The following is a 25212-nucleotide window of genomic DNA, read 5'->3' on the forward strand; positions in this document are numbered from 1 at the left end:
TCTCCCCTGGCTGTATTTTGTTTGCTTTCTTTTGTTTTAGTAGCAATAAAAAAAATTAATCTGATATCTATTAATTCTAAAACCCTGGGAATGAGATGTTCTTACAGACATGGTAATGGATAACAAGATTTTCAGAGATGATTAAATGGATAATCACAGTGTGAAAAATACATGACTTAATACAATAATAAAATTCATTCTCTTTTTATTTAAAATACCAAAGCCAATAACATAAACTATCAACAAGATAATCATTAAACACTACAAGGTAACACAGTGCTAATAAAAGTCAGCTATGTACGGTTTTAAAATGCTATATTTTTGTCACAAGTGTGCAGGTTATTTTTCTTTTTCATCCAAATTTTAAAAATTTGAATGTTATGAAACTGATCTAAATGATACTGACAAGTTAGAAACATAACAAAATAGATCGCTAGTTTTCAACTGTACACCAATTCAAAGCTGGCTAGCTTTTGTTAGATCAAATTGCTGAGTCCTCAGTTTTGTCTTATCCGTATGTTCATTTAACTATCGTAGTTCATCAGCAATTGAGAATTTAAGATCATTATCTTCAAGTGTTTTTGTTATTATCTATAGAGTCTCTATTTAGTCCATTCTATTTGCTTCCTTTTTAAGTATGAATTACATTTAAATTTTGAGACGACATTTAAGACTTTTGTATTTCTGGTTAGATTTACACATTGAATTTGGAGTTAGCATCCCTCTTTTTCTTGAAGGGGTGGGATAACATTTCATTGTCATCAACTACATAGACATGATTTCTGGCCCTCAAAGTTTCTCCCACTATTCACTGTGACTGAGATCCTACCATAAGACAATTAGCTTGTCGAGTTCCAAATGTATAAAGGGAAATCAATGGCTACACATGACCTCAATGATCTTTCTAGGTAGAACTCTATTTTCTTCAGTTACTTCTTGAATTACTCTCCTTTCTACTGCTCTGCATCTACGCAGCTATTTCTTCTGAATTTAAAGCAAATCATACAAATTACTGTTTTTAAAAGTATTCATTTTGGTTAGTTTACTATTGAAAATACTAAGACTGCACTCCTGACTAACAAAGTATACAAATTAATCTATCTGCCTCTAAATCAAAGCAACAGTTTTCAAATCAAAACAGTATACAAAAATGATTCCTAACATCTCCATACTGAGACAAAGCAGCTAGTGTGATTAGCCTTCATCGTGGCAGCTTATCTGTTATACAGGTGGCTAACTCTATCACTACTAATATCTAAATCAACTTGTTACGTATGGTTGAAGAACATGTAATGGTTCTTCAAAGTTTATTTGTAATATAAGTCCTGTATTTCTAACCTGTCATAATTAATTCAGTCCTCTTGCACTTTGAAATCTCCACAATAATAAGAACTTTATCAGGCTGGTGTTGGTATGAAGTGCCACAGCAAACTGAAATCCCACTGGGAGCAGTGCACAGACTTCTCCTCTAAGCAGCAAAAAGCTGTTATCATTTTCTGAATTACAGGAACTATAAAAGGACACTCTACTCAAGCTGCCGCTGAATGTCACCTGAAAAGCAATCACAAAAGGGCTCTGTCTTGGCTTATCTCTGAGCTCTGTCACTACGGCAACCAGCAGGGAATAAGTATCTGTGGGTCTATGAATTTCAGAATCCCATAAAAGCCAGGGCTAAAAAGGCATGTGCAGCCTCTCAGAGATTGACTGCATTAATACATTAGCAAATACTGTGAAACACTGGATAAATGTCAGCAATTATGGAAAAAGCGTCTAATAACGATATTCGTTGCCTGTCAAACCCCCATGAGGTTTGATATGTAACTGCCACTCAAAGCTGTCTGTAATTTTATCTCTTTTATACATCTGAATCCACATCATTCAAATTTGTACTTTGAAAGTAATAAACTGCAAAAGCAGTTCATTCCATGTTGATCATAACTGTCAACAAACATACAATAAAAGAACAAAAATACTTCCATTGGCTCTGGGAAGAATCAATACCAATAATTGCTGCTGGATATTTTTTTAAACTATTTTCTACATGTAAAATATTAAACAATGTCATTACATAGAACAGCAATTGATTTGACTACTGATAAACTCACTCTCAGCTCAAAAGCCTCCCTGCAGGCAGAGGTGTTGGGTTTAAGGTTTCTTTTAAGAATAGACCATTTCTAAGAATTTATAGCTAATTAAACAAACTATATATACACCATCTTTTCATCATATCACAAAATTCTATAAAATTTTTTTGATCCAGAACTGATTATGATTCTGTTTTTCACTATCTTTCTCAAACACTGAAGTCCAGGCAATGGATAATACCTAAAGCCCTAGGTCTAAGAGTATCATGTAATAACCCAGGACTACCACTCCTCACATTCATATTCTCACTGCTCAAGGAAATTACTTGTTAAGAAATCTTATCACATGTGTCACACCTGTTCAAGTGCAATAGACAGCGTGTTAACTTGCAAACACAAATGCCAGAGATTAAGTGCCACCCATATGTACTAGAAACAACCTTCTAGAACAGGGTCAGGAACAGCTTCCAGAAGGAACTTGCTCAGTAACAGGTAAGAAATGCCCAGTTTCTAAACAGAAGTGATGGCATCTCTAAAACAATAAAATTTACATAAAGAAACAGTCACCCAGCAGTTATTTATTGCTACTCACTGGCATAGTCAACAGGAATGTGAGCATTAAGCAACATAATTTTGTGCCTCAGGCTATGCTGGACAGTTTATAATAAAAGAAAATGAATCAGAACTATTTCTTCTCCTCAAGTAGTTCATAATCTCATGAAACAAAGCTACTACAAGTACTTTTTTGCTTAGACATTAAAAGAGAGGGTAGTCTGAAGTAACCATGGTAAAATATTGTGTACCACACTTCTATCAAATATCACTTATTCATGATCTACTGCTTGGTTTAAATGAGATCACATACATTAAATATAACTTACAAAGTAGGTATCACTGCATTAATGTCTTCATGTCACTAACGGGCAAAATGTACTATTACTATTTATTTCTAATTTCCTATTATTTCTATTATTTCCTATTACTATTTATTCCCTATTTCCTATTTTCTTATTAATATTTCTTATTATTTTCTATTTTCATATTTTATACGACTTCTACTGAAGAACATATATACATAAAAACATTATGCCATGGTGAAATTTTTAAATCCACTTATATTCAGATACAAGTGCTAACGTTAAAGCTTACAACAGATACAAGGGCTAACCTTACAGCTTACAAGATAGAATCAAAGTGATTTTTGACTTCTCTGTTTCTGTTACTGATTATCAATTTAAATAAAACAGAAAAATCCACACCTCTACAACTAGAAATGCAAAGAAACTATACCATTTTCAGCACATTTCCCAACTCCAGGATAATTTAGTGTTATTAGACAATTAGAGTTTTTAATTTTTATACATATATATTGTTTAAATGCCAGAATTATATTAAAAATTCTCTGGAATCCTCAACACTATTTATTCAAAAGTGGGAGTGGGAATGGATGTCTATAGTGAAACAATATTCACTAGATCTAAGAGCACAATTGCATACATGAGCTCACAAAAGTTAAACCTCCATGTATAAGACCTGGACAAGGATCAAGACAGTAAAGATCCCAGGATAGATAATGGAGGTCATGAAGATCCACCCCTATCTGAGGAGCTGCTGGGAGAGGGGAAGACAGTTTTCTTTGGGAATGTTGACCCAGAAGCTATCAATGCTATAGTAGATGGCCCCACACCCATCTACACATAGGCAGCACTAGATGGACAAGATGGGTAAATAGAAGGGTGATGAGTAAAAAATAACATAAATTAGAAGGGAAATGGTGGGGAAAAATGAATTGGAGGAGAAAGAGTAGGGGGTGGGCTGGATCCAAACATATTATAGGCATGAATGAATATTAAATGAAATGCATAACTAAAACATAGAAGTATAAATTAAAGAAAGTTAAGTTATATACTTCTAAGATATAATGACAAAATAAATAAATATGCTTATTCCAAAAGGAAGGACCTGTGAAAACAAGGCAGAAAAAAAAAAAAAATCAGACCAAAGTAAACCCAGCAGGACAAACACCAACCCCTCTTGTCTATACCTTGGATTCAAGAGAAATATCCAGAGCTCCAAGTGGAGTTAGCCTTATACATACAGCTCTACTGCCTACACCACAAATGCCTTTGACATTTATAATATCCATCTTTACTGCAATGTGCTGGCTAGTTTTACATCAACTAAATATAAACTAGAGTCATTAGGGGAACCTCAGTTGAGAAAATGACCCCACCAGACTGGCCTATAGGCAAGCTTTTAGAGCACTGTCTTTATGGGTGTGGGTGGGCACAGCCTACTGTTGGTGGTGCCACCCCCAGGCTGGTAGTTCTGTGTGCTATAAGAAAGAAAACCAAGCAAGCCATGACGATCAAGACAGTAAGAAGAGTTCTTTCATGGCCGCAGCTTTAGTTCCTGCCTCAATTTCTGGCTAACTTCTCTAAGTGACAGTCTGTGACCTGAGAATTATAAGCTGAAATAAAGCCTTTCCTTCCCATGTTACTTTTGGTCAGGATATTTTGTCACAGGAACATAAGCCCTAGGATTTGTGATCCAAGCTTAGCGTTCATAGCCTCATGCAGTGACCAACTAGGAAAAAAGGACCCAGCTATAAGGTACCTGGCCCTGGTGACTTTCTAGAACCTTAGAGCAAGCCTTCATGACCTTTATGTAGCTGTGACTGTCCTGGATCTCACTATATAAACCAGCCTGGACTGAATTCAGAGATCTGCCTGCCTCTGCCTGCTGAATACTGGGATTAAAGGAGGGCAGAAACATGTCCAGCTGTCCATTTGCATTTTTAATGTCTGTAAAATCAGCATTTGAAAAGTTTGACCAAATTTTGCTATCTTTGAACTATCATTTGGCTCCCATCCACAGCTTCACTATCCTCTACCTGTCTAGGTCACTAAAATTTCATTAGGTAGCCTCTCTAGAGTAGGGGACATGGCTGTGACAACATGTCCAGAGACTCTTTAACAGACACCTACCGGCCTTTTAACTTAAGGTTGTTGTATTGAGTTTGAACTTTTACATCCTAGAGATTTTGATGTGTGAGTTCTTGCCCCCATACACCTTTTCCTGTTATTCTAGAATAAAGTGTTCCTTAACTGCATCAATCTCTTTAACAATCATATAAATACAAGTCTTTGTGAAACTGATATATTTCCTTTAAGTAAATAAGTATAGTTGATACTGCTTTTTAATCTTCTAAGAATCTGTCACTGTTTCCCACAATGGTACCACTGTGCATTCCTATATTGCTACTCATCCTATGTGATGGCAATGGTCATTTCCAATATTATACTGCTTATCTCTAGAAGAGAGGTGTATGTGTGTGTGTGTGTGTGTGTGCTCATTAATTTTGTCTTTTCACTTAAATACTTGGGAAAATTCATAGTATATATAATATCTATTTAAAGCTAATTTCATATGCCTTGTGAATTACATCTTTCCTTATTGTGAGTCAGACTGCCTTCCTTGTCCATATGCCCAGTATCTTTTGATTGGATATCAGACTATGTTTTGCCATTGACCTGTCTACCAACTTGCTCCTTTTGAGCTTTATTTTAAGCTTCTACAAATGAAATTCTCAAGCAGTCTTCAGTTTAGAGCCAGGTTCTTCACTCCACTAAGGTGTAAGACTTTGATGATATCTGTGGAATGCCGGGTGTCTTCTCAGAGGCATCTGGCTACCATGGGCAAGAACTCAAAATCCTTTCCAGTTCTTTAACCTGGCAGCTATTCTTTGCTTAGCCTTCTGGAACATCATTCAGTGAATGCAAATGGATATTTGGGGAACTCTACACAAACCCTTTCCGCTACTGTTCTGACAAAATTTAGCTGTGGTGCTCAGAAGTTTCCTCCACACATAATGCAAGACTAGGAACTAACCTGTTCCTTCTTCAAAGTCTTCAATTACCTGTGAAGAAATGCTGAAATCTGGAGTTGGCGGTGGTGGCAAATGTCTATACTCTCAGTACTTGGGAAGCTGAGATTCCAGGACAGAAAAGTTTGAAACCAACCAGAGCTACATAATGCAATCCTATCTCAAATAAAACAAAACACCCTGACAAACAGTTGTTTTGTATCATTCTCCTATTGGTTTATACAAAGAAGAAAATTCTCAGAGCAGTCACAACTTCATAAAAAGAAGCATTAATATACTGAAATGAAGACTGGTAGAGTTTTATCAACCTGCTTATAACGTTCCTTTTGGGAGCCTGTTTCTGAGTGTTCTCCCTTCTGTTTACTGAATAAATTATTTCCCTTGAGTATGTTCATCATGCTCTAACTTCTTACTCTTTTCTACAGGATAAAGTCCATTTGACTACGTTTCTTGCTTTTTAAAGCCAAACTTTTTTTTTAACTGCTTTCAAATTTTTTCTTTCTTCTGTTTAGTTTTGTCTGTGTTATTTGGAAAAGACTCTGCATGTTGACAAGGGCAATGACCTCCCGAAGCTACTGAGTCTCACTACAATTCAGAAGCAACATTATCCATGACCCTGCCAAATAAAGAAAAAGCCAGTGAAACTGCCCAAAGATTGCCAGAATTCAGATGCCCTAAGACAGGTTAACAAAGTAACTGAAATAGCATAAGATGACCCCGAAGCTACTCAAAGACTGCTTCTGAATCTGAGTGTGTACGTGATAAAAAGAAGGTGTTTACTCAAGAGAAAAAGCGATAATGTTTGTTGAATGCCTACTAAATGCCAAATATTACACCAGGGGTTGAAAAACAGTAAAAGGTCTTAGTGTAGATATTTCAGGTTCTGTGGGCCTTAAAGTTTTTGTGTCAACTATGGTCATGCCAATATAATGGAAAAGTAACTATATACATTGTATAAACAAATAGCATGGGTGTCTCCCACTAAAAGAATAGTGGCAAGAACAGACAGATGGTGAGTATGATTTGAGCTGACAGTCCTTACTGCCAGTCTCTACATTGTATAGTGCATGTCCTTTTACATTAGGAAAATATATATAACTAATCTGTCCTATAAAAATGACAGCATTATGTTGGGCATGGTGGAACACACACACACATCCAAGACTGAAGGCTGAAGCAGGATGGTCACAGAGCCAAAGCAAGACTGAGCTGAGGGAGATCCTATTTTAAACACAAAACAAGCAAAAGTGGCACCTTCACATTATATGACCTAATGTGCTAAACCACTGAATCTTCACAGTACATTACTTTCAAAGATGTAAATATTGCTTTCGTTTTGTAGATGACTACAGCTTTAGTTCATGACTACATTATGAAACTTATCCAAATAACAGCAATGTTGAAATTCAGTGAACTTAGACTAGTTTGCTCACTCGTGCTCTGATTCATTAACTTATATTCCCCTTCCCCTCTTCTCTCTCACACCAGTCAGTCTTGGCCTGTATGGAAAAACAAACCTGGATGGAAAGTTTTCAGACCAAAGAATGACAATTCTGAATACCAGAATAAAAATCTGACATAAAGAAGATATTGGATTGCTGTTGAAGTTGATAAGGTAAGCTGAAAGTCATTCCATGATATATTTCAGAAATATTACCCTTACAGAAATGGATTAGAACGACTCCACAGAAGCTTATAGATCTACTCAGTTGATAATATCAATGTGGTAAGTATTTGGTAGGTATGGGAGTCTGCATTGGAACAGCAGCTTCTGTAATGTAAAGGCACCCAGCCAGAAAAAAAGGCTTGAACTTGACACATGTTTGCTATAGGGCATTAGGAAGAAATCACAGGAAAAAATGATCCCCAACAAAGGATCAAAACAGAGCCATTCCCCTCATTCACAGATATTTTCTTTTAATGATTAAAAAGGTGTGCAAGGAGTGTGTGTGTGTGTGTGTGTGTCTGTGTGTAAATTTTTGGGTTATTTTTATACAGATGCCATAATGTACTGGACTTGCTGGAGTGGCCTTGCAAATTGTGAGAATATTTAAAAAATTAGTTTTTGACATCCAACACATGCCCTCTAACCTCTAATTCTAAAAGAAAAGGGGAAATAAAATATTAATATCAAGCATTAAAACTACATGATTCTCCTGCTTTATAAGCATTACTTAAAATAACCATATATTCAAATTGCATTATAAAAAATGTCGGGGCTGGGGAGATGGCTCAGCGGGTAAGAGTTCAATTCCCAGCAACCACATGGTAGCTCACAACCATCTGTAATGGGATCTGATGCCCTCTTTCTGGAGTGTCTGAAGACAGCTACAGTGTACTCATATAAGTAAAATAAATAAATCTTTCTAAAAAGGGGGGGGGGGAGAGAGACAGTGGGGGCACACACCTTTAATCCCAGGATTCTGGAGGCAGAGACAGGTGGATTTCTGAATTCGAGGCCAGCCTGGTCTTCCTTGATGATCAAAGAAGTCAGGACTGGAACTCAAGCAGGTCAGGAAGCAGGAGCTGATGCAGAGGCCATGGAGGGATGTTCTTTACTGGCTTGCTTCTCCCAGCCTGCTCTCTTATAGAACCAAGACTACCAGCCCAGAGATGGCACCACCCACAAGGGGACCTCCCCCCTAGATCACTAATTGAGAAAATGCCTTACAGCTGGATTTCATGGAGGCGTTTTCCCAACTGAAGCTCCTTTCTCAGTGATAACTCCAGCCTGTGTCAAGTTGACACAAAAATAGCCAGTACAGGGGGGCTGGAGAGATGGCTCAGTGGTTAGGAGCACTGACTGCTCTTCCAGAGGTCCTGAGTTCAATTCCCAGCAACCACATGGTAGCTTATAACCATCTGTAATGGGACAGTATGCCCTCTTCTGGTGTGTCTGAAGACAGCTACAGTGTACTCATATAAATAAAATAAATAAATTTTTAAAAGGGGGGGCGGGGGGCAGTGGTGGTACACGCCTTTAATCCCAGGACTCTGGAGGCAGAGACAGGTGGATTTCTGAGTTTGAGGTCAGCCTGGTCTACAGAGTGAGTTCCAGGACATGCAGGACTACACAGAGAAACCCTGTCTCAAAAAAAAAAAGAAAAAAAAAAAAAAAAAAAAGGAAGAAAGAAAAAGAAAAAAGAAAAAGAGAGAAAGAAAGTCTAAACATCATTGGTAGGGTTAAACTCTTTGGTAGTCAAAGGTGTCCTTGCTAATGTGAAAGCTGAGATTTTACCTCCTTCCACCTCCTTGTTCTCACAACTGAACTACACAGCATGACAACATCTCCCTACTGCTGAGGCTTTGCATACCTATTTCCTGATGAAAGAGTTTAAAGGAAGCTAAAAGAGTTGATGACAAAATACAGGATCTCTTGTCCCATTAGAATATAGCTATAGGCAGGAAAATTTTTTAAATCTGAAGAGATTGCAACAATGTTTCCATGGATGCTGACTTTAATTTGTAGCTAGATAATAGAATATTGAAGTTTATCAGATTATAAGATCCTTTAAGACAACAAAGGAATCTAGTTATATAAATTTCATTCCTTTGTCCTGTCTTCAAAGTAAAAAATTAATGACAAGTATAATGAAAAAAATGTCTAGTTACTGCTAAGTATTTTTTCATAGTATAAACATAAATGGAGCATTATAAAACAATCCTTTCCTTACCTTCCTCAAAAAAAAAAAAAAGCCACACTGATGCAAACTCCATGCCATAACATTTATTCATTTTAAATGTTCAACTCAGCGTACGACAATCTAAGTTTATAACATTTCCCATCACCCCAAATCGATTAGTTTCTTGGTTTGTGGAACTTCCATAAATATATGGAGGCCACTCTATGCATGTTCTATGTATAGTCAAAGCCACACAAAACCTTCTGCCACTAAGCAGCAAAAGTATAAACTGAGTTCACTTTTAGTGACCTTTGTAGTCCATCTTCTAGCCTGGCATTGAGAGACAGGTTTTCAGGTGCTGTCACTGAATGTTAAGCTATCCTAGGTATTAAGTTATGGCATATTGTCCTGGAAAGAAATTAATTATATTTTTGTTGCTAACACATTTCAGGCTGTTTACACAGCTGCCATTTCTCAGCTGTACTCAATCCATGCCCTAAGCTGTGAGGACGGTCTTGTTTTGTAGCAGACGCCTCTACTGTTTTCAGTAAGTATAAAAACAACACCACCTGCAACAATATAGATTACTCTGAAAGCACTAGCATTACATGTTTTTATGGTCCTAATGAAACAAAAGTTTCTGACATTTGTTTGGCTAGACTCTCTTGAAAGACTATAGTTATGACAGTTTTGGCCTGGACTCAAGCACGGGAGCTAGCAGATCTGCAATGGCACCAGTTAAAAGCCGCCTGGCCCTAAACATCTTTGTTGTGTCAAACCATGCAGTTCAAGGCACATCCTGCCAATGTGGCAACATTTGCTTTGGGGAAGTGTGGGCAGGCACCACTTCACAGGTCCTGGGAAAAGGTGCAAATATGAATAATGAGGCAACAGGATGAGGCGTAATGGGGATCCCGTCTCTGCTTGCTATGATGATACAGCACCAGGTACTGTTACATTTCTGGTTACTCTCAGCTTAACCTGTTTTCCTAGAGTAATAAAATTACATTGCAACTCTTCATTAAAAGTAAAATCTTACACAAATACTAAAACATGGGTTTCAAAAAGGACTGTATCAAACTAATTCAATAAATTAGGACATAGACTGCATAAGATACTTTAGTCCAGAGGATTACGTCCTATTCTGCTTAATTTTCCTGTTGGTTTGAGTTTGTAACTGATCAGCTTATTTCCTGGTTTCTGTAAATGTGGGGTCAAAATAATTTTTGTCTAAACTCAGAGCTTGTAGATTTACTCTGAAGCCTATGCACCCTTGCATTTTAAGACTTTCTCCATTATTTTCTGTCTTTACTGTTATTTCAACTAGTTATTATTGCATAAGCTTTAAATACATAAACCACATACATCACTGGGCCCTAGGATTGCTCAATAGATGGATAATCTAGATAGCCTCTATCATTTCTAATTCCTCACCACACAGATACCTTTTCTTATGCTAAATATCAGTCAATGCTTGCCTTTCATACTTGAGTTATTTTAAGTACAATATTAACTGATCTCTTTACTGTCTACTGTAAGCAACACATTCATTTTCAGAAAAATGGTGGACAGTGACTGAGCCTTAAGAGAATTTTAATGATGTGCCTGCATCTTAAATTATCTACTTCTAATAATGGTATTTATGTCTTATAATGAATTTTAGACAACAGTATGAACATTTCTACTTTTTGACATCTTAGATCCTAAAAGAAAAAAATGATTAGATAAAAACCACCAAAGCAAGCTAACAAAACTTATCAAGAAAGCAACAATTACAGCCTTGTTTTTGGCAGTGACCAACCAGTCAATAATTTTAGTCATGTACTATACTGAAAGTACTTCTAGCAAAGAATCCGAGTGTTTCTGATTATTTTTAAATTTCTGAAACCCACAAGGCATCTTTCCAAAGGTGTGTGGTTTATACTGTAGCTAGACTCAAATGGCATCTTAGAATTATCTTCAAAAAAAAATTGTTTTAAACTGTTAGGCTGCAATGACAAAAAAAAAAAAAAAAGTAACTGTCTAGACAGGTAAAATATTAAAAAGTGAATTCAAATCTAAGGTACAATCATGATTTAATATTATACAATGTTTGCAAAGTTCTTGAATCTTTTTAGCATTGTTTATTTCAAAATTAGATTTAACTTAGAATTCCTGAAACATTCTCCTATTTGCATTTAAAAAATGTTTATGGGTTGAAAAGATAGCTTAGAGGTTAAGAGCACTTCCAGAAAATCAGAGTTCAATTCCAAGCACTCACATTGGGTAGATCACAACTATCTGTAAATCTAGCTCACAGAATTTCTGTCCTTTTCTGTCATCCGCCACCAACAGAAACACACACATCAAACAGAAATAAAGTGATTGATTCCTAATGGCATATTACTATCCCCACAGGCCAATGTATCCATCACTCAGACCTCCTCACAGAAGCTTCTTCTGGGAGTAGATGGGAATTAGCATAGAGACCCGCAGCTGGGCAATGTGCAGAGAGAGGCTTTGGAACACTCAGCCCTAAAGGAAATGTCTGTACCATACCCCTACCCTCAAGGCTCATCAATCTATGAGGAAGAGGGCATAGAAAGACTGCATGAGCCAGAAGTGGCAGACAACCTCAAGGAAACACTCACAGACACAAGAGGCCAATGTGCATATGAACTCACAGACTGTGAGTACTACCTGGTATACAAATTTAAGTCAAGCAAAATCCCAGTACAAATGAGGAAAAGTGGGCACAAACTCCCACACCTAGCTAAAAAGTTATCCGAAATCAACAGCTGCTAAGAGGGTGAAAAAACAATTTTTGTCAATTGAGTGATAATGGGTCTATCAACCATACTCCAGTGCAAGTTTCAGATTCAGGAATAGTTAGCCAACACAAATCAGACTCCAGTATACAATATAAAATTCTCAAAAAAAAATAAAATTGAAAACATTTCAAACAAATATACAACAAGCACAAAATGTTATATGTTTAGCAAGTAAGTAACAGGTTACAGGTGAGTCAGTAAACATGGGGAGAGAGGGCCAAAACTTCAGTCAGTGGGCTTAAAATGATAAAATCTACTCTTTGGAAAAGAGGTAATTGCTGGGAAAATGGCAGAGATAGAGAGGGGTTTCCAAATTTAAAATAAAAAGTATTTATAAATCGCTATTATTGAAAGATGACAAGCTTATATTTGCTTGATTTTTAGGATAGTAAAATGTACAAATTATTTAAAGATATTTATATCAACTACAAAATGTAATAATTTTCAAAGTACCTGACCACTGATACACACACACACACACACACACACACACAGAGAGACACACATGTAAATCAACATATGTTAGGTTGATTTTTGAAATATCTATGATTTATAATTTTTTGTACTTTAAACATCAAGTTAATAACCTAACATATTCTCATAAAGGAAAAGATTAGGTCAAATCAAGCAATATCAAGTTCCTAACACTGATGTACATCATTACCAACATAATGTTAATATGCTTGGCTTACGGGCATTTGTTCTATAAATGTGTTCAAATTATTACAATTAAAAAAAAAAATTCTGACATGGCTTGATGCAAATAAAAAGTTTTTTCAATGGAAAGCTCAAAGCATTTAATTCTGCTTGTAGAACCAAATTATACTGTGAAGATAGGCTGTGACTAGACTGTAACTTACTGAGTCATCGGTGGCAGAAGCTGGCCAGCCCTCCCATAACTGATGTCGAACAGGTATGCTTGTAAGGTCATACACATTTCTCTTTACCTATAAAAAGAAAGCAACAGAATTAAAATAAGATTTTTGACCTTATTCTATTATAGTAACTTTATTTAAGATAAAACATTAATTCATATTTTCTTTTAGTTTCAATAGAATAATTCAGAACTAATATAAGTCATAACAATTTTACAAAAGTTAAAAAACACCATAAATTCAAATACAGAATTTCAATGAAAGCTATGCAAAGTAATATTTCAAAAAATAACTTCCTGTTATGACTAATGTTTTTAGTGTACACGTGTTCATACTGGTAGATATATGCATTTGAGTATGGGTACACGCAGAAGCTAGAGGCAAATCCTTGGGCCTGGAGATGTCAGACACCCCATGTGAGTGCTAGGAACTGAACTCAGGTTCTCTGTGAGAACAGCACCTCCTTAAGCACTGAGCATCATCACTCCAGACTCTGATGACTGTTTGTGATCTTTGCTGACTTGTCAGTTAAGAAACTTCAGGTAAGGGTTCACTGAGAGTTGACTACATTTACAAACATTGATAAGTAGTTTAATTTTAAAACTTTATGTTTCAAACAAAAGTATATTTCAAGTTTCTATTCTAGAGAAGAAATGAATTTGGTTGAAGTAGAGTGAGGGATTGAAGTTACTTTGTGTTCTAGTTTAAAAGGCATTAAACAAAATAAAGCAGGTTGCATGATTTCTTTTAATTATCCTAAACTTAAAACTGAGCTGAAGTTTTCATTAATGTAATATTTTATTTAGCCTCTCCTAAAGTCAAAGTCAAGCTCCTTAGTGAGTTCCAGGACAGCCAGAGCTACTTAGTAAGGACCTGTCTCAAACACCTTGTACCTTTAACTTTACAGGGAGAAGATTCAAGTGAAAAAAACAAGGTGTGGAGAGTTCAAACATTTGCCACCCAGTGACTTAAGAAGGAGTCTATCTTGCTGGGTGGAGGCGGGGATGGCCTACACCTGCAATCCTGGTTCTCCTCTATAAGGCAGAGGACCATAAGTAAGGGGCTAGCTTAGACAATTTACAAGAACTCAGCAAAGCCAGAACCCTACAAGATCACACCCCTAATTTCTTAAACAGTATACAGAAATTCTATTTTATTCTTCATTTGCAATTAAAACTATTAGTTTCTTATAATAATAAAGAGGCAGTCCACCTTAACAAATTCGTCATTCAGTGTACTCTACAATCCAGGCTAATCTTGAGATGTTACACATATGTTCTATGGTTAGTATTTTAATATGGCTGCTCAACAAGAAGCACAAACTCATACTTCTAAGATGTAGAACTTTAAAGTGCCATGCTATTCAGCAGCAGCATTTTGTTATCGTATTACTCTTTATTATACACAAACATATCTAAGTTACCCTTCCAGCGAAACAGAGATATGCACACATTAAGGAAAACAAAACAAAACAAAACAAAACAAAACATGGAACTCAATCTATTTTTATCTCTAATGTACACCTGGGGGGTGGGGGTGGGGAAGCATGGGAATTAGTAAATGAGATCCTAGGAGCTTCGGACAGTGCTTGATCCCACACTCAATTTAAACAAGCAGCTTTTCTCCAAATTGGCTTAGCAGTGCTCAGGCTACCCTGCAATATTTTGCTTACAGTTGTCACATCAACTTTGGAAATTTTGATGAGTCCTTACCAATTCAACAACTTAGCATAAGGCAACTGGACCTGCTTTTAAGCACTTTCACTAGCTGAGTCTATTTCAGCACACTAAAATATTAGTGCTCTCAGGGGCAAAAGTACTTCGATAATCCAGAGAAAAGACAGGAACAAATGCATGAGAAATTTTCAGACTTCAAGAAAAAAAATTCTTTCTTTAAACTTACACTTTGAGTAGCTAGCTACATCAGAACTCATCAGCTATTTTTGAACAAAAACAGGAAAACTCTGTGTGTGTGTGTGTGTGTGTGTGTGTGTGTGTGTGTTGGTTACTCCAGCATTGGAATCTTGCACAAACAAACATGATGGGTGCACAGACAAGTAGCTTTGAAATAAAATTCCTTAAATTCTACCTTAATTCCAAAATATACTGATTCATTATCTTGAAATAAACAGTATTTTCTTATTTCATTATCTCATATATAACTGCACTGAATTGAATGACATTCCTCTGCTAGTCTAAGCCTGAAAAGCATGTTCTGGCTATAGTGCTATGTTGGTATAAAGCACAATGCCAGACTGATGTGCTGAACAAAAGTGATCAAAGTTAGAGTAATGTTAGCCACTGCACAAGTATTTGGCTTCATTGTCCTTCCCAAAATGACATCTGTTAAAGCAACTTGTCATAGAACAAACTAGTTAATGCAGAGAGAACTTAGCCGTGCGAGTACTATGTAAAGCATATTAAGCTAATGTTTGATTGATTGTCCCAACGCAAAGGCTAAATTTATAAAGTACTCTGACAGTATGACAAAAGAAATCTTTTAGGCTAAACTACAGCCACAAAACAGCAATTTAAGTGAAAACAAATTAGCTTTTCAAAATTAAGTCCTTGGTATAACCATAGGCAGACTTTTACCATTATAAAGCAAAGCAGTAGCAGAAACACCAAAATGGTGAATTTAATAAAAGAGATAAAAATTCATTGCCTTTACTGATGGGTGTATCCAATTGAAAGTTTAAATCACCAATGCAGTAAAGGAAAAAAGGTACACAAAAAAGTGTAAAAGTCATTATTTTTTTAAAAGTAGTCTTTGAGCTATGTATAAAATGATGCAGATGGATTTGAAGTTCCTATGAAACAGATCAAAGATGAAATTCTCCTAGAGAGGGAGGGAAACTAAAGTGAAAAGAAGTAAAGAGAGTAGGGATGCTGGAGAGAACAGAAAAAGACATGAGGAAAAGCATAAAGGGGATACTGTGAGAAAGAAACAGGAAGAGAGGGGAAAGTGTGCTGTTGGTATGAATTGTGAGGATCTGAGAAAGATAGAATGCATGCAGGTAGGTCTGCTGTGCTGACTCCCAGCTGATACCACTGTCCCATTTCTGATGCAGTTCAATCTTTAAAGACTGTTAAATTCCAGTTAAGTAGGAACAAGTAACCGTTCACTGGATAACATTTCCTAAGGGATTTTTTCTCTTTTGGTCTTATACACTGGCTCAAAATCATGCTGAACATTGAAAACCTTTTCAATTCTTGCTTTGTGTTAAGCTCTAAATCTATGAGATTTTAAGCTACTAACCCATGCAAATGTTTCGTTTAGTTATGAAGGACTATAATAAATACTGTGGTTGTCAGCTAAACATTAAAACAAACTATACTGTACTTGAATTACAAGTTATAAACTCACCATAGATATTTTTTCTCACATTTGCTCTCTAGACTTTTTTTAGAGAATTTTTCTCACTGCTTCAGATACATATGCGCGCACACATACATACATACATACGTACATATACACATACACACACACACATATATAAACACATATACAACCCACAATAATTTGAAAAAGTACAGAATATGTTTCTGATTTATTATCATAGCTGATGTATATCTACATACTTAAATATAGCACTCGAGGAAGAGCCATCTTATCACAGCATGCTCAGTGTATTTTCCAAGAACTCATCTCTCTCCAACTTTTATTTTAAATTCACTTAAAATTTCAAACAGCTTTTCTTTGAGTAAAAGTTCATTTGAATTTCTGACAGAATAATTCTTACGTAAGATACCCTACTAAATGCTAAATTGAGTTTTAGACCTAAGATTAGACTCAAATGAGTTGTTCTGAGTTATTCCAACTGAAAATTAAAAGGCCTATGAAGCTTAGCAGAAAACACTATCAGTTATAATAAAGTAATTGCTTGTAAACTGAATACTGATAAAAGTGTCAAAACTTTTCTCAGGAAATTGTAAATGCCATCAAAGTATGTGTTTTGGCATAAGAAAATCAGACCTGGAGTTCTGATTCTAATCCCAGAACTATTACTGTGCACAAATTGACTGAGCCTTTCCGAGATTTAGTTCACTCAACCTTAAAAGAGAATAAAGATCACTTCTGATTTTCAACGCTATAAAATCCTATGATTTCATAAAGATATTGTAGTTAATCCTGGTTGCAGAAAAAGAACTAAATATATGCAAAACAAAGCCATAATGAGGAAGTTTACAAACACTAAGACTCTTGCCTTAATTTTCTTAAATGGAAGAACAGCAGTAGAGTCAATAAATGTAACAGATATCAAAGAGAAAAGTAAAAATTATTTCAGGTGAGAAATAAAGATATAGAAGCATTTTAAATACATTTTTCTTGAACAAATAAAATTGAGTCTTTACTTTGTTTATACCTTAACAAAAACCTAATTGATGTTTTAAATCTCATAGGATCTCATTTTAAAATAAAGCCTTTCATAATGGTTTCTGAAGTAACTATACCTCAACTGATGACGATCAGTTATCCCAGTCTAGCTGGACCACTGTTTAACAGTTACAATGTTTTTTAATTCACTTCATTAAAAATCTTTGAAATTGGGCCCATAAGTTGTTATTAAACATTTTAATTTAGGAAAATATATTTAAATGATATGGGTTCCAAACAGCTTTTAATTGGTTCTGGATTCTCTGAATTAAAACACTAATACACAGTATTGTCTTTCCAAGCAGAATCATGAAAGGACAGGCACCCATGTGATTTTCCTGCCACTGTTACAAGAACAAAAGGCCTCTAGAGACAGTAGAACCTAAGCTTATCCAAATTTAAAATATATCAAACTATGAGCTGCAACTACATGGAACAAGTAAGTGTTTGCAGTGGTCTGTTTAAATCAAAACAAGGCACACAGACCAGGCTGAGTTCCAGTTTCCTGGCAATCCATGGTGCCCTGAAAGGCTTGTGTAGTTAAGATACCAATCACTTCTGATTCAGAATGGGCTCTGAACACATACTACATATCTAATGCCTTTCCTTTTTCTCCTTTGTAACATATTGTACATGCACTGCAATTGCACATGGATTTGTTTCACTAAGATGCAAGTTAAACCCATCTAAAAAAATCCTTCCTGAACAACAACCAAAAAAAAAAAAAATTAAAAAAAAAAGGTTTGAAAGCGGATGGTGCAAGGGGAATGAGAAGGTGGCATCAGTAATCAAATGTTAATTAGCAAGCTTCTCCCCCTTCCCCCAGGGCTGGCCTGTGTTAGAGAATTCAAATCAGAAATCAATGCTCCAAGTGTTTAACTATTACTTCTTCTCATTAACCATTAAAAGACCAAGCAATTTTCTCCTCATAAAAACAGTAACTCAAGAATTTCTTTTTCTCAAATACCGTCTTTCTAGAAAACAATGAAGAGGCCTGTAAAATTCAAGTGCTTTTCAACCAGGCTTTGAACCAACTGTATTCTGCACTTTAACATCGTTTGGTTCTAAATGAATTCTTAGTCTCACAACTGCACCTTCTTTCTGCCATACTTAGAAAACGGATTTTGCTTCTTCCTTATAAAACGACAGGGCAGCTGACATTTTATGAGATTATTGGGATGTTAATAATAAGGTGAATCAAGTACAGAATCTAGTTTAAACACATAAAACTATAAATGGATTTGATTTTGGCCATCATGAACAACTACCAGAAATAAGATTAAGAATTTCCACTAGTAACATGGAAATTATACTTAAACTTTGATGAGAATAAAAATACTGTAAAACTGCAAAAGCTACATCATATTTACACCAAACTAACCTAAAGTACTGGATTCAAACAAAAATAAATTAGTATCTTTACTTAAAAGTTATGTCTATATTAAAAGATAAAACACTTTTTTTCTTGATTCTTGGTTTCCCAAACTGGCCTTGAACTCACTGTGTAGAAGAGGTTAACTTCAAACATTCTGATCCTCCTGCCTCTGTTACCAGATATACACCAGACTTATGTGGTGCTATGGAAGTAATCCATAGCTTCAAACAGCAATCACTTTACTGACTGAGTTACATCCCCAGCTCTCAAATCATAATTCTGAAAGAGCTATGAAAATCCATAATAGATAAGAAATTAGGCTAAATGTCACAAATGTTTAAAAAACTAAGTAATAGGACCTTATGGATGGATTTCTAAAAAGGTTCTAGAAAAATTGTGAAGTTGCAAATAATGATATTATAAATAGAAGTAGTCAATGATTTTCCTACAATAGTCCTTCTCAAAGCAGTAGTGGTATCAGCAGGACAAAATTAGAAATGCTTATTACAGAGCCCTGTGATTCCAGGGTGCTGAACATTCTGCGGCATTGCGTGAGTGCTATCCAGCCTTCAAAGTGATTCTTACCAGTCTAAAGTGTAAGATGCAGAACTATATATATAGGCTTCTCCAGACAGCCATGCCTCTTTAGCTAACTCATTTCTTAGTCCTTCAAAGTCTTAAGTGGCCCTGTTCCTTTTATGAATGAGTAAATTTCTAGAAATCCCAAAATTTTGTTTCGGGTAAGAATGTAGGTGGGATTAGATGGCAAATTGCTGTCACTGAAAAATCCTTATAGCTTATAAATTTACACTCTTTCAATAAAGTCTGAAATTATGGAAAGTCACAAATATTATAATCTATATTTTTGTCATAGGGAGCTCATGATAGACTATAAATATCATGAAAGAAAATAGTTAGTTTACTCCCTGTAGTAAAAATTAAACAGCGGGGCCTTTAATAAGTGCTCTTAAAAGTCCCTCCCCATACAAAATTAAGTAAATTAATGAGTTTGTGGCATTGGGAAGTAAAATAAGTAATAAATAAAAACCCAAAATGACTGCCACAAACATTTTTAAGAGTCTCATGTTAAACAGCATTCATCCTGTAAAGCCCAGTTTATATTTTATTCCCATTGGTTCAATTTATCTATTAGTCTACTAGTGATAGAGCATGTGTTCCGCACAGTCAAAGCTCGGGATCAGAGCCCCAGGAGAACAGAGGACAATAAAAAAGAACACAAGACAAAAGATTTTCATGAATCAGAAAGTAAAGTACTTCTAAGTCAGAAATGTTCCAAGTTTGAACTTCTGAAGGTAAATGAAAATGTATCAGAAGCAATGCACTAGTTAATCTCAAGGATACCATTCATGCTACCAGATATTTAGCTACAAACAAATCCACTATAGCCCTGTCCATAAAACATTAAAATAGTGCAATCTCATATCCAGCAGTATGTTAGCTAAATAAATGAAGTATGGAGCAATAAAAGTGGCCATTCTGAAAGAGGAGAGAACAACTAGTCAGACAGTTTCAGAGTAAGGATGACAGAAATGTCCTTGGTCCCTGCCAGAGGTCTGCAGTGTCAGAAGAGAGTTCTGCTTCTGTGCTATCGCTTTCCTGAAATGAGCATCCTTTCCTGGAAACTACATGAGGACTTGACCTAAACTAAGAGCTCCTGGACACCTTGTGGATGAGCCAACAGGCCTGTCTACCTTCTTGTGCTTCATTAATCAGTCAATAGCCCTAACAAAGCCATACAGCACCTTGATGGTCTTGCTTCTGCTACATCAGAGAAACTGATAATGAAATTTCTAAGACTTGGCTTTCTAGGGTCTAGAAGTTTCATTCTTTGAATTCAAAAGACTAGAACCCAGTGACTGATATTATACTTTTTCCGTTGGTGAACATTTTGTGTGGCTGTGAGATTCCAGCACTTTTACTACTGAGTTAGAACTCCCTCCCACACACACCCGCCTGACACTGAAGAAAGAGAGCAAGCCTGCATTAAATTCAACCACCAAGTTTTAGTACATTCAAGCAGAGCCTGCAAAGCATATCCCAAAGGCTATTAAAACTGTTATCTTTTTCTACCAGGAAGTTACATTAAAACCTCACCAGGTCTATTTGTTTCCTGTGTTCTCTGGTGCTTCGGTACTGCCAGGTGCACTCAGCAGACTGCATCTTGATTTTTTTTTTAAATGTTTATTATTATTTGCCCTTTTACTACATCCTAATAATAGCAGATATTACTACTAACTTATAAGATGTTGAAAATTAGAGACTATAACCATAAATAGGGCATCTACATCACTTCCTTCAAAAGCTCAGAAAACATTATGGAAGTAAGGGTGGAAAAATATAAGAGCCACAAAATTAGGCATGGAAGGCTGCCTTGTGGACATGGCAGAGGTGCAGCACTTGCACTCAGAGCAGCTGATTGCCTACTTAAGATCTCAGGATTGGGACTGACAACACACACTTTCATGGAGGGGAGAGATCAAAGCGCCTAAGTCCTCCCTCAGACATCTTCTAGGGTGTAGCCACTGTTATAAAACACTTGCTCCTGCAAACAATTCTAATAAAACTTATTCAGTTAAAAAAAAGAAATAAAAAACAAGACAGGAAAATAGAGGGAGGACTGGCTGAAAAGAAGAACAAGTTTAATGGTAAAAGCATATATATATGAATGAAAATGTCAGGATAAAATTCATTATGCATAATTAATAGATGTTAGGGCTAAGGATACAGCTCAGTTGTATAGTACTTGGCTATTATGCACAATGTTCTGGATTTAATTCCTAATGCCACAAAAAGGGGGATATAAAATATGTTCACTTTCGCTTAAATACATGCATATGTACATACTTATCCATACTATCTTATTGGTAGGAAAAGAGAAAGATGTACAACAAATGTAGAATTCTATCCTTTCTTTATGACGGAATTATGACTCATTTTACATATCTGCATGATTTGTTCTCCATTTTTAACGAGGAATTTTTTAAAATGTCTCTATTAAAAGAAACTTGCACCAGAATATCCTAGTTTTTATTGCAGTTGTTTTATTAATTGTCTGGTTGCTGCTGAGTACAGAAGAGGGGAAAGAAACTCAACTACTGCTCAAAGTCTTCAGTAAAGTGGATCCTAGTTTATATTAAATCACCATTCCCATAATAACCTTTTCATGCATTACTATCTCTATTTTAGAAAAGTAAAGACTGAAGGTTTGTTCCTCTTAGTAAATAGTGAGTACAGACTCTAACTTAGTTCTAGGAAACTCTAAGGTCTAGACTCTTCCATAATTTCAACAGACTTCTTAATCTGTATTTTGTCTATAAATTAAAAACTTGTGGTGAATTATGTTTAAAAGTCTATCTACCTGATATTTTTATAATTGTAAATAAAAAATTTCTTTCTTGGGCTGGCGAGATGGCTCAGCTGTTAAGAGCACTGGTTGCTCTTCCAGAGGTCCTGAGTTCAATTCCCAGCAACCACATGGTGGCTCACAACCATCTGTAATGGGATCCAGTGCCCTCTTCTGGCATGTCTGAAGAGAGCAACAGCGTGTGTATAAATAAAATAAAAATAAATAAATTAAAAAAAAAATTTTTTCTTTCTTAGCTTCTTCTTAAAGACAGGATCTCGCTACCTAATTTAGTGTATCGAGACTCCCTTGCCTTAGCTACTTGAGTGCTGGGATTATGGTCCTATACATCACACAATTATAAACCACAATTATAAGTTTTCTGAGATTATTCCCACTTACTCTGAGCAGCTGTCAGCAAGTAGTAACAAGTGAGAGTGGCCAACTACAGGTAGTTCTATCACAAGAGCAAGAAAAACTTTCTACAGCTGTTATACTGAAGAAGCAATCAAGTATAGCTGCTGGATGTCAACTTTTGAACTTTTAAGTGCTGCACAGGAAGAGCAACTGACAGAGCAAAGAGTAACAGGTTATTGTTATGTAACTGGATATTGCTTCCACAGTTACAGGGTAGTTCCTGGGATCACAAGTAAATGAAAAAGAAACAGCAAGACACAGACACAACCACAGAGGAAATAAACCAAGGCAAAAGAATATTAACATAATAAGTAAGCTTTATCATATGATGTTATATGATATTATCACTGATCAATGCCTGAGTCTCCCTCAAGTGTAGTAAAAGAATATAAGATCTCCACATGGACGGGACTGGAGAGATGGTTCAGTGGTTAGGAGCACGGACTGCTTTTCCAAAGGTCTTGAGTTCAATTCCCTGCAACCACATGGTGGCTCACAACCATCTGTAATGGGATCTGATGCCCTCTTCTGGTGTGTCTGAAGGTAGCTACAGTGTACTCATATAAATAAAATAAATAAATCTTTAAAAAAAAAATTCACCTAAGGGCACAACAACTTTACTTGGCCAATGTGCAGTAGACCAGGTCTTTCCTACCTTGTTTGTTATTCCAGTCTTGCTCCCCCTCCCCCCTTCCCCTCTCTTTCCCCCTCCCTCCCTCCCCTTCGCATTCCCCCTCCCTCCACCCTTTCTTTCTTTCCCTCCCTCCCACTCTGCCCCACCCTCAATCAATGGGCACTGTTACCAACTTCTATTTTATGCTTTTCCTTTGGATAAGTAAAATTCTTTTTAGAAACACCTATGTTGTATTGTATCTTCTCTGAGTTCTAAAATGAAACTGTATCTGTAAGAAAGGGAATATGGACAATGCTTTTAAACTATTGTGCAAATCATTTTTTTTGTTTGTTTGTTCTGTTTCCCCTACTGAATTTGTCTTATTTCAGGTGAGCCTAAGCATAAACATAGACACACAAACAAATTAAGCTACTTGCTTAAATATCCTTCATTTGGTTAAGGCTTAAGTCACAATGATAAGGCAGATTTCAAACACTTTAATAAAGGAGACAGTTGAATAAACATTTTAAAAATGTAAATGTTGTTGATGTTTTTGGCACAGAAAAGTTTTTATAATGTGGGAAAAAAAAACAAAACACACAAACAAAAACCTATAAATCCTGTCTTACTCTGGCAGTATCCACTGAAGCTCAGACATGATGTTTATGTTTGCTTTGCTGCGTTCTGCTGCCCATCCGAGCCTTTGCTTTCTCTGAGTTGTGAAAAAAGTGGTGGGAACCATCAGCACTACAACTTCAGTCTATAATCAGCTCTCTAATAATTTTATCTTTTCTTGTTAACAAAAAAATGCAAATAACAAAGACAACAAAAGGACTTAGTGTTGGGGTCTGCCATGAATACTAACGTGGCCTGGGGGTGTGGTTCATCAAGTGAAAATAAACCATTCAAGTCGCCCACATCAAGAAGAAAGTTTGGGAACAACTAGGCCAGTGTTTGCATTTGGTGCTCTGGAGTCAGGGGAGTTGCATTTCCCTTGACTCTGCTTAACTTAGGCACCAGAGGCAACCTCTTAATCTCTCTCTTAGGAAATGTAAACTTAGTTTCTGCAAGGAACAGATCCCATGATATTTAAAAGTACATTTGATCAGACTTTAAAATTCTAACTTGACAATTTTCACAATCAGATTTTACCAGTATTCTCAGGGAGATGTAGGTGAAAGAGTAAAGAGATCATCTTCAGAAAAGGAGCTGTGTTGGCCAAGAGCAAAGTTACAAAAGGATAAGCACAAAATTACACACCTAGTTAAGTTTGATTGAATGAAACAGAGTTCGAAACTGGCTCCAAATGCCAATTGAATGGACACCTTAAACGAAAAGCCTAATGCACATCAAACTCCAAGGAGTGAGGCCGCCAATGTTCAGAAGCTCCATTTAACTGGCTTTTAATTAAGGCAGTTAAAATCCTAACCCAAGGGTTTCACTGTTAAGGCTGGCTCTAAAATGTAGATACAGCTTATTTAGAAAGAAAATAAATACTAGGAATACCTTAACATTACCACTTGATGTATTTAGATGGAAAAAAATTAACGACATGATTCATTAAATAAGTATACATTCTAAATAAACTGTCTGAAGTTGCCTGTTTAAAAGATTACTCCTATTTATTCATTAACAAAGCTATCCCTTAGTTCATCCCTGCCATAACCTGCTCTATTCAAAAACCATATGGGAAAGGACATAAAAACCGCCACAAACCATGGACTTCTGGTATTAGTGCTACACACAGCATACCCTATTCATTATTCTACCTCCCTTGTTTAATCTATC

At 36.0% G+C, this 25212-nt stretch overlaps 1 protein-coding gene across 1 annotated transcript in view; it reads right to left on the reverse strand.

The window, feature by feature from the left end:
- Window positions 1–25212, reverse strand: part of Faf1 (Fas associated factor 1) — a 298892-nt gene that overhangs the window by 158940 nt on the left and 114740 nt on the right. The window contains exon 8 of the mRNA XM_021160394.2: window positions 13264–13350. Coding sequence (XP_021016053.1) covers window positions 13264–13350 — 87 coding nt within the window. The remainder of the gene's footprint in view (window positions 1–13263; window positions 13351–25212) is intronic.

Source organism: Mus caroli, unplaced genomic scaffold (genome assembly GCF_978045245.1).
Source record: "Mus caroli unplaced genomic scaffold, Mus_caroli_1 scaffold_6, whole genome shotgun sequence".
Lineage (NCBI taxonomy): Eukaryota > Metazoa > Chordata > Mammalia > Rodentia > Muridae > Mus > Mus caroli.